The 9,684-nt window shown below is 42.8% G+C and overlaps 1 protein-coding gene across 1 annotated transcript; it reads left to right on the top strand.

Annotated features, from left to right (window-relative positions):
* Positions 1 to 5,633: 5,633 nt before the first annotated feature.
* On the top strand, positions 5,634 to 6,243 carry LOC147449279 (uncharacterized). The gene is made up of 2 exons (XM_086522589.1): positions 5,634 to 5,801; positions 6,157 to 6,243. Exons 1-2 carry the CDS (start codon positions 5,634 to 5,636, stop codon positions 6,241 to 6,243), a joined length of 255 nt encoding a protein of 84 aa, XP_086378715.1.
* Positions 6,244 to 9,684: the final 3,441 nt, after the last annotated feature.

Below are 9,684 nucleotides of genomic sequence, written 5' to 3'. Positions count from 1 at the left end.
TATGTAAGTATAAATATATAATTACAAAACAATCTAATTTTTATCTTATTATTAAAATATAACAAATGTAAGAGTGTAAGGTTAAATACTACCCAAGTCGGAGCGATAACTCTGAATGTCCATAAAGACATTTAAGCCCTTTCTATCCGCATACTCGCGCTTGTATGGTCTGGGTTCATGTCCAATCATCGACCACTGTCAAGAGCGCGTATGGCAAGCCGTAGATAAAACCGTAAGAAGAAACACCAAATATACAAGCCGTTTCTGATGTCCTTCATGTTTTTCTACGAAAAAACGCAAACGGACTTTCGAAAAGGCTTCAACACTTGCCCAAACCATCCATATTTGATTAGGTAAGCTTTAGAAAAATTTAATAGCGCGTATGGCAAGCCGTAGGCAAAACGGCAAGATGAAACACTAAATACACACGCCGTTTCTGAAGTCTGTTTGTATTTTTCTACGAAAAAATGCAAACGAACTTTAGAAACGTCCTGCGCGCTTGTCCAAACCATCCATAGTTGATTAGATAAGCTTTATGCAATGTCAAGCTGTAGGCAAAACCGCAAGAAGAAACGCCAAACACACAAGCCGTTTCTGAAGTCCTTCGTGTTTTTACACAAAAAAACGCAAAAGGACTTCCGAAAAGGCTTCAACACTTGCCCAAACCATCCATAGGTTATTAGGTAAGCTTTAGACAAAGTTAAGATCGCGTATGGCAAGCCGTAGGCAAAACGGCAAGATGAAGCGCTAAACACACAAGCTGTTTCTGAAGTCCGTTTGCATTTTTCTACGGAAAAACGCAAACGGACTTCAGAATCGGCTTGTGCGCTTGCCCAAACCACCCATAGTTGATTAGGTAAGCTTTAGGAAAAGTCAATATCGTATATAGCAAGTCGTAGGCAAATTTGCAAGAAGAAACGCCAAACACAAAAGCTATTTCTTAAGTCCGCGTTTTTTTGCGAAAAAACGCAAACGGACTTCGGAAATGGCTTTTGTGCTTGCCCAAACCATTTATAGTTGATTAAGTAAGCTTTAGGCAAAGTCAAGAGCGCATATGGCAAGCCATAGATAAAACTGCAAGAAGAAACACCAAATATACAAGCAGTTTCTGAAGTCCGTTCGCGTTTTTTCTACGGAAAAATACAAACGGACTTCAAAAACAACTTGTATATTTGGCGTTTCTTCTTGCGTTTTTGTCTACGGCTTGTCCAAATCATCCATAGTTGATTAAGTAAGCTTTAAGCTAAGTCAAGAGCGCGTATGGTAAGCGATAGACAAAACCGCAAGAAGAAACGCCAAATATACCAGCCGTTTCTAAAGTCCGTTCTCATTTTTCTACGAAAAAATACAAACGGACTTCGGAAATGGATTGTGTGCTTGCCCAAACCATTTATAGTTGATTAGATAAGCTTTAGGCAAAGTCAAGAGCGCGTATGGCAAGCCGTAGACAAATCCGCAAGAAGAAATGCCAGATATACAAGCCGTTTCTGAATTCTGTTCGTGTTTTTTTATGGAAAAATGCAAATGGACTTCAAAAACGGCTCGTGCGCTTGCCCAAACCATCCGTAGTTGATTAGGTAAGCTTTAGGCAAAGTCAAGAGCACGTATGGCAAGCCATAGACAAAACCGCAAGAACATTCCAAAGGAAGAAACACTAAAAATAAACTTACTACGATGCATAAATGAACGAACTTTTTTGAATGAGTATCCTTTTTCAACCAGTAAAGAAATGAGATGGCAAGATTGAACAACAAAAGTAGATTTAGTAGAACAAAGAGGAGAAAATCTAAACAGTTGAGAACAAATGACACCGTACCTAGCTAAAAGAGAAATGTTCGAAGAAATGTGAGGCATACGGATGATTTTTAGATTGGCATATTCTGGTTCAAGACGCTTATCATAGATATCTACTTCTAATCCCAAGGGAGTCTAAAAAATCTTAAGGTCTAAAAAGGCACAACAATCACTATTTGTGGTACAATTAAGTTCACAAAACTCCTTCGGATAAATTCCTCCACCTACACAACTCGAATTCAAGTACATAAAATCTTGAAAAGAAGGAACGTCAGGGACAAAAAGATCATCTACAAAGCGTCTTACATTGCATAACTTGTGCAAAAATATTGGGCAAGTGTTAGCAAGGACAATACGCTCCATAAAATCAAACTCATAAGTAAAAAGATAGAAATTAGCAAGAAAAACAGCACAATTGGTGCCCATAGGGATACCAATTATTTGCTTGAAAGAGAGTTGCCGATGGTTATATATAAATTGTCCAAAAGAAAATCTAACCAAGATATGATATCAATGTCATCTACAATCCTGGTGAATCTCTTTCTTCCTTTGTCTACATCTACATTCTTATTTTTCAGCCATAAGAAGTCAAAGTTCAAGGCTGACTTTTTTACTAGCAATGCCTTGTACTCAAGCTTGTATGCAAAAACTTTTGAAATAAGAGGCTTGACTCTAACTTTAAGCTCCTCCAAAATTTAGCTTCGTGTATAGTGTTGTAAAGTCAAAAGTTTGGAGACATAAAAGAGAGACTTAAAGAATGTTTACGAAAGCTTGAAGATGCGAAGGAAGAAGAGAGCCAAGCTCTGCTTGAAAAAGAACACGCAGTCAAAGTGGCAGTGGAGAAAGAGTCACATGAAACAACACATAAGAAGATAGACACCAAGATATAGGCGGCCCTACAAAAATGTCGGCTACAAGAATCTCTTGGCCTCAAGGTCAGCATTGGGGGGCTACACTTATCGTGGTGTACCGCGGAGGACACCCTTCAGGAAGAAATCACCAAGCTCAATGACATTCTTCAACCTATCTACATCAAGCCCGAAACTGTTGCTTGGATCAATGATACACATAGACATGTGCCACCAAAGTATTGCATACTCACTTTCAAGGACAAAGATGAGCATATGAAGTTGCTACGTCAATCTTGTCTTCTCAAGGGAAAAAAGCTTTGGAATGCAGAAGAATGGACCATGAATCAACTCAAGAGTAAAGCAAGCAAGCTCAAGAAAATGCAAAAAGCATGCAAGCAAGGCAAATGGGCAGTCTACCAAGGTGGCAAAGCGATCATCCAGGAATTTCAAAAACCCAAACCTCTCCCCTCAGCCGACCCTTAGGTTTTTGTTCCCTCTTTTTTCCTACTCTACCCTCTTGATGGCTCCTCAGTCCTTAACTAATATGTATTAGCCTGCACTGAGAAGCAGTTGTTGTAATGTTGTGTTTTTGTTCTCATGGGTCATATATGACCTCCGTGGACGATAATTCAATCTCTCTCTCTCTCTCTCTCTCTCTCATACTAAAATATAAGTTGAAAGAGCCATTGATCTCGGGAGAGCTAGACGTCCACGATATCAATCAAGGCTCCATAAGAGAATCAAGTCTACTCTAGCGCGATATGGGAGATACCCATTACATCTATTTACAAAGGCGGACATTGAGGAAGCTCTTCACCGACCGATGCACTACTTTCTCAGACAATGCCCAATGTTGGAAATTGATGAAGATGATGATGATTTTATTCTTCCACTTCACTTTTATGTCTGTACCTAGACATTAGATTAGATCCACAAGGAGTTTATCGGATTGGTCTCATAAGTCATTTTGGCATTTTGAAGACGTTAAATATATCATTTCATTTCATTTCTTTATCTCTCTCTCTCTCTCAATGTGTATGCGTGTGTTCTTTGTTTACGCATGTGTGTGTGCATTCTCTCTCTTTCTCTCTCTCTCTCTCTCTCTCTCTCTCTCTTCTCTCTCTCTCTCACACACACACACACACACACACACACACACACAGTGTAGAGAGAGAGAGAGAGAGAGAGAGAGAGAGAGAGAGAGAGAGAGAGAGAGAGAGAGAGAGAGAGAGAGAGAGAGAGAGAGAGAGAGAAAGAAAGAGGGGAAGGGAACATAAGAGAGAGGAGAGGGAGGGAGCATACCTGGATCTCCCTCCTCTCCTCGTGTGTGTGTGTGTGTGTGTGTGTGTGTGAGAGAGAGAGAGAGAGAGAGAGAGAGAGAGAGAGAGAGAGAGAGAGGGGGGGGGGGGGGGTGGGGGGGCAGCAAGTATACCTATTGTGCAGAGAGCGCTGAAACTCAGATCTACAGATCTGAGTTTCGGGTGATCTCAAATTATTTTTACAGGGTCGACGTCTCTATGAGCGTCGCTATAAGCGTCTCTATGAGCGTCGCTATGAGCATCGCTATAAGCGTCTCTATGAGCGTTGCTATAAGCATCTGTATGAGAGTCTTATAGTCTTTGTTATATAGTGACGCTTATAGAGACGCCTATAGCGATGCCAGGCTTTTTTCCATTTGAGCGTCGCACTATGAGCGTCGCTACATTGAAGGACCTCTTGTAGTGTTCGTAGAATGCCATCGCATCAACTTTGCAATGGAACCACAACGAAACATGCTTTTTATCCTAGGAATAATAGGAAAATGCCGCAACACTTTAGCTGGCACTGTCTCGCCAACTGCATCTTGTTTGTAGCGCATTGCTCCGCACTAAGGACACGACAAACAATCTGCGAATTCATTGCGAAAAAGAATGCAATCATTTGAACATGCATGAATCTTGTTGTAGTCCAAGCCAACTGAGGTCAATAGTTGCTTTGCGTCTGGCCTGGAGGGGGTGTCATGCCAAGGGTAGGACTAGACGGGCACGGCCCGGGCAACGTGCCGGACACACATGCAGTAAAGGGGTCTATATATGGAAGAGGGCCAGGGGCCTATATATAGGATGGTTGGGAGGTTATTCGCATGTCTGTCTACCCGCTGGTCCAACATTGGTATCAGAGCAAGGTGGAGAGGAGGAGGTAGGGTGGAGCCATGACAGGGAGGAAGCATGGTTTTCTTCTCTCTCTCTCTCTCTCTCTCTCTCTCGTTTTGCCTATGCAAGGCTATGGAGGCTTTCTCTTTTTCTCATGCCTGGAAGGAGGAGGAAGAGCGTGCTTGCATAGCTTGCTTGCATGCCATGCATGCTCGGTTGCAAAAGGGGAGGTCGATATTGACATGACAGCAAAAAGCTGTGTCGTGGGCATGATCCCTTGTATACACATGAAGGTCAAGGAGGAAAATCGATAGTGTATGGCCGCGGGAAGCGACTCTTGCAGGGGCTTGCATCGCAGGGCGATCTGCACCAAAACTAGCGCGGGTGGGGTTGAATCAGAGCGCTCGGCACAAGGATCACATCGCATTTCAGGAGCAAACGCCGTCACCACCATCGCTACGTAGCGCAAGGAAAGTGCTGGCTCTCTGCTGATCGCCGTTTCGCCATCGCTATGCAGTTGTGTAAATTTTTTAATTTTTTTTTTCAAAACAAAAAAATTTGCTAGCTTTTTACCTTGCAGGGGAGCTTTCCCACATGCACTAGCATGCATTAACATGCAAAGACATGCAATGGCCCGCACCGAGCTCTTCGTAAGATGAACGGTACTCTCATCGCTCTCGGGTCGGCAGTCGAGTTTTCGCATGAAAAATTCCAAGGCAATTTTACAGACCATCAAGGTAAAGCTCCGCCGTATTTTCTACAACTTTGCGATCATGTACAGGCACGACCTGCTCTATTTGCGGTGACACTACACCGCGTCAGATGTTGCTAACAAGACCATCCAGAATATGACAACATGGTTCCATCGCTTGAAGAGGGCTTTTCTGCATTGGAACCTGTGATTGCTGACATTGGGCAAGTTATTCAGCAAGGCTACTCAGCAAAGACGATGTTGATGCTCGATTCGAGGTTCATGAAAGCTCGAGCATCCCGACCATGTGATCAACCCGACAAGTTTATACAGGTAAATTATGAGGTAAGCATTCACTTTTACTTGTATTTATCAAACTATTCAAGTACCTGTTGAATAGTATAACATGCAAGGGCTATGAGTGATGCCGTGTAACCGCGCATGTACTAGACGTGTATATACATCCACAAGCAGGGCTTGTTCGAAGCACGATTTTTCTCCATCATCAGTACGATCAGGCATGCACGACATGTCTTGAAAAATTATCGTGCTATGTCTAGGTCGGATGTTTTCAGTCAATCCGAATTGCATATACCTTTCCTATGCTTCCCAGGCCAGCTTGAATCAAGCATGGCTTGAGTATGACATGGTTCTGATGTTTCTAACAGCAAGGCTGTGTATTGCTTAGGAAACTCGAATCAAGCACGGCTTGAATCCCAACCACTTGGCTCCGAAGCACGGCTCCTCAACGGTTGACTTTGATGCAAAAGCATAGCAAATTCGCGATGCTTAAGAATCTCAAGGAGATTGGCACATCCTACTGCTCGACTTGATGCGGGGGGGCATGTTGCTCGGCATGGCCGACTTCGTGTCACTGTTTCTCGAAGCGAACAGAGGATGTTTGCCACACAAGACTGGTTACTTTCAGTTGAAATCACTCGACAAGGTCGATGCTTTTTGTCATGATATTTGTGTCTCAACAGCCGACTTCGTCATCTAGTATCACAACATTCTTTATGCGAAGCAAGGCTTCAAGCCAGGTATATTGCATGGAAAATTCCCACGTTCGGCTTATGCTATGAGCATACAAACTTGGGAAGGATTTGGCAAAATGCTTCCAGCTTATTTCATTACGTGACAGACGAGCGTATATGATACAAGGGATGTATATTTACATCCAACAGCTCCCATCCGTGCAGCAGATATGGCTACGAGCCATTTTAAGCGAGTTTTGTTCCACGGACTTTTGAGTCAACTGGTGACCGCAACGACTAGGTTAGCCAATTTTATGTTCTTATTATTTTTCCATGTTTACACTTTACTTGGCAATTACTGTCATTGTGCAAAGCAAAGTGCTTTGGCAATTTTACATGAAGCACGGCTTCTCCCTTGTGCCAAGGAACTGCCCAATGACTTGTCATCAAGGGCCGTGGCACACAAGTTTGCAAAAACTAGCAAAATAGGGAATATCACCTCACCGAATTCCTACCAGTTTAGATTGTGCAAGGCACTTATGGTTTTGGTTCTCACGCTTGAGACCGTTATAGTAGCCAAGGGCTTACGTTTTTGCATGCAAGGCATGCTAAGCAGGTGGCATGGATTCCACCACTTTATGCATTATGCTTCCGCTATCACACTCGCGACTCTGTCAAGGACAGACTAAGTGATGGATTGTTGAACCTGATGGTTGGTTGCTATCAACACCCAACAACACTAAAAGGAACCTAAATCTAGGACTTATTTCACAGGCAAAGTGCCAATGCTAAGTCATTTTCATACAATCATGACCCTGCAAGGCAGGTAGATCAAGATGTGGTTGTGTTTTTCTATTACCTCTCTCAAAGAGAGAGTCATAGCAGAAACTTGTTGCATGCTTATAGGATACGCTGCACGCTAGGCATAAGATGCACATGAGCATGGCAATCAACTATACACGTCATAGTCGTTCAAGGAAAGTTCCACAACCCAGCATGGTTAAGATGCTACTCAAATTAGTCTTCATTGTTTCGTCCATTGAACACTCATTTGCACAGGGGCTATGAGCCACACAGGCTACAATCCATTGTCATGCCAAGGGTAAGACCCAACTATTGGCATTCTTTGGGTGATTGTTTTCAAGAGTGAATAGATCTACCCAAGGAAGTATACATTGACGTTAATGGATGAGCAAGCGTCTTGTCATTCAGGATGTTTACAATGTCATTTTTGCACTACACAGTAGCTGATCTCTACAAGGAAGTATAGATGCAGGAATCAGTTGAGACAGCATGGCTGTCCACAAGAGCTAGGCAGTTCACTTGTGTGGATTTCTTGCTCTCTCTATAGCACTACGGAGTGTCTATGGACATACTGTTTTGGGGTAAGACCTGACAGGTGATTGCTACATCACCCAGCAGTATTAAGGATCACAGTTTGATCTGCATTGAGGATCACAGTTGATCTCTCCCAGTTATACTTTCAAGGAAAGAATTCCACAATCTACCACATGGTAGCAGACGAATTCAACTTTTCGAGTTGATTCCAATCAATATGTACACGGTTAACTATGTTGGTTACCGTTGCCTGCTAGTTGAGCAGTTTCTACAGACGGTCTTACCAAGGGGTTTGACTACGTAGATGTTAACCAAAGGGGTTGGATTGTGCAGGCAACACCCACGGTTTCCAGTGCAAGTTGTATAAATACGCTTGAATTTTTCAAAGCCATGCCAAGGGCATGTTGGAACAGAGTAATTTCGACCGTAGCGTCTACTATACCTTATGCTGTTACGAACCTAGTTGGAGGGTTCGATTTGGCACATGTTGTCACATGGGATACAACATGGTCTAGGAACTCAAGGAGTTGAGTTTAGCCAGTGTGGAGCATGATAATGAGGGTCCCTCTCACTCTTGTCGCGGAGTGTTTGCAGTTACCTCCACACACAAGTACCAGCTCGTACTTGATGGATGTCGCTTTTCTTGATATCCTTGTTTGAGACATATTCCACATGTGGAGAATATGAGTCTCTTGGACTGACACTGGCGCCAACTTTTACCAATGTGTCGCGACGAAGTCCCTAGGTGCTGGTCGCATCCATTGGTTCGACCATTTTAAGCACACAGTATCAGGAGCAATTTCAGTTGGCCAAAAATTGGCGGGTACTAAGTACAAACTTGTTACGATTACAATTGTTGTGAAACACCTTAACGGAAAGTCGTTTCTACATATAGCTAAGTATGCTATATACATGAGAATGTCTCATGGTTGGTACCTAGGTGTGACTGAGTTGTCACATTCTGTTATGGTCCAACTTTTGTTGCAAAATATGCTATATTCATGAGAATGTTTCATGGTTGGTACCTAGGTGTGATCGGGTTGTCACATTCTATTATTGTCCAAATTTTGTTGCAAGACTTTTACGTACGTACCGTGGAAAGTCTCGTCATGGAATTGCGGTTCGGATATGTTTGTGTTAAATGCATGCACACTAGGTGTTATGGGCCCTAGTGTTTAACACAAATTTATTCGGAGCGGCATGCAAATTCATGGACATTATTGTTTCTGCAAATTTTTGCACTGAAACTCCAATCTGCTTTCAACCTAGTTGGTTGTCTCCATTCCATATCGCGTATATGGCTGGATAATCAATGATTGAGTCATAGTTTGTCGTCAGTCGTGGGCGACTGTCTGTAAGTGGTTGATGGAAAGCACCTCACTCTTACTGTTGCTATTCATCCCGCGTAGGATGTTGCTATTCATACACGCAAAAATACCTCTTCACCTTCCGTGAAGGTAACTTGCCGACGTTTCTCATCAGCATACTTCTTATACCGATCCTGTGCTTGTCGAACATTTTGACGAGCAAGCCTCAGCATTTCCATATGATCTTGGAGAAACTCCTTGACCTGTTGGAGCTTCTCAGTTGCAGACCCCACCGTCACTGGTGATCTAGGTTGAAAACCATACATAAGCATGAATGGACTAAAACCAGTTGTAACATGCTTAGCACTATTATATGCAAACTCAAGAATAGGAAGATAATCTTCCCAATCTGATTGCTTCTTGCTAACGTATGCTCGTAGCATATCCTCTATCACTTGGTTGACTCATTCCGTCTGACCATCTGTTTCAGGGTGATCAGCCGTACTTAAATTAAGTTGTGTACCCAATCGTTTAAAAACAGCCCTCCAAAAATGAGTGTTAAACTTGGGATCACGATCACTCACAATGTTACTTGGC

Source organism: Adiantum capillus-veneris, chromosome 10, assembly GCF_014529385.1.
Source record: "Adiantum capillus-veneris isolate H3 chromosome 10, ASM1452938v2, whole genome shotgun sequence".
Lineage (NCBI taxonomy): Eukaryota > Viridiplantae > Streptophyta > Polypodiopsida > Polypodiales > Pteridaceae > Adiantum > Adiantum capillus-veneris.
This window is presented reverse-complemented; position numbering and strand designations above follow the sequence as displayed.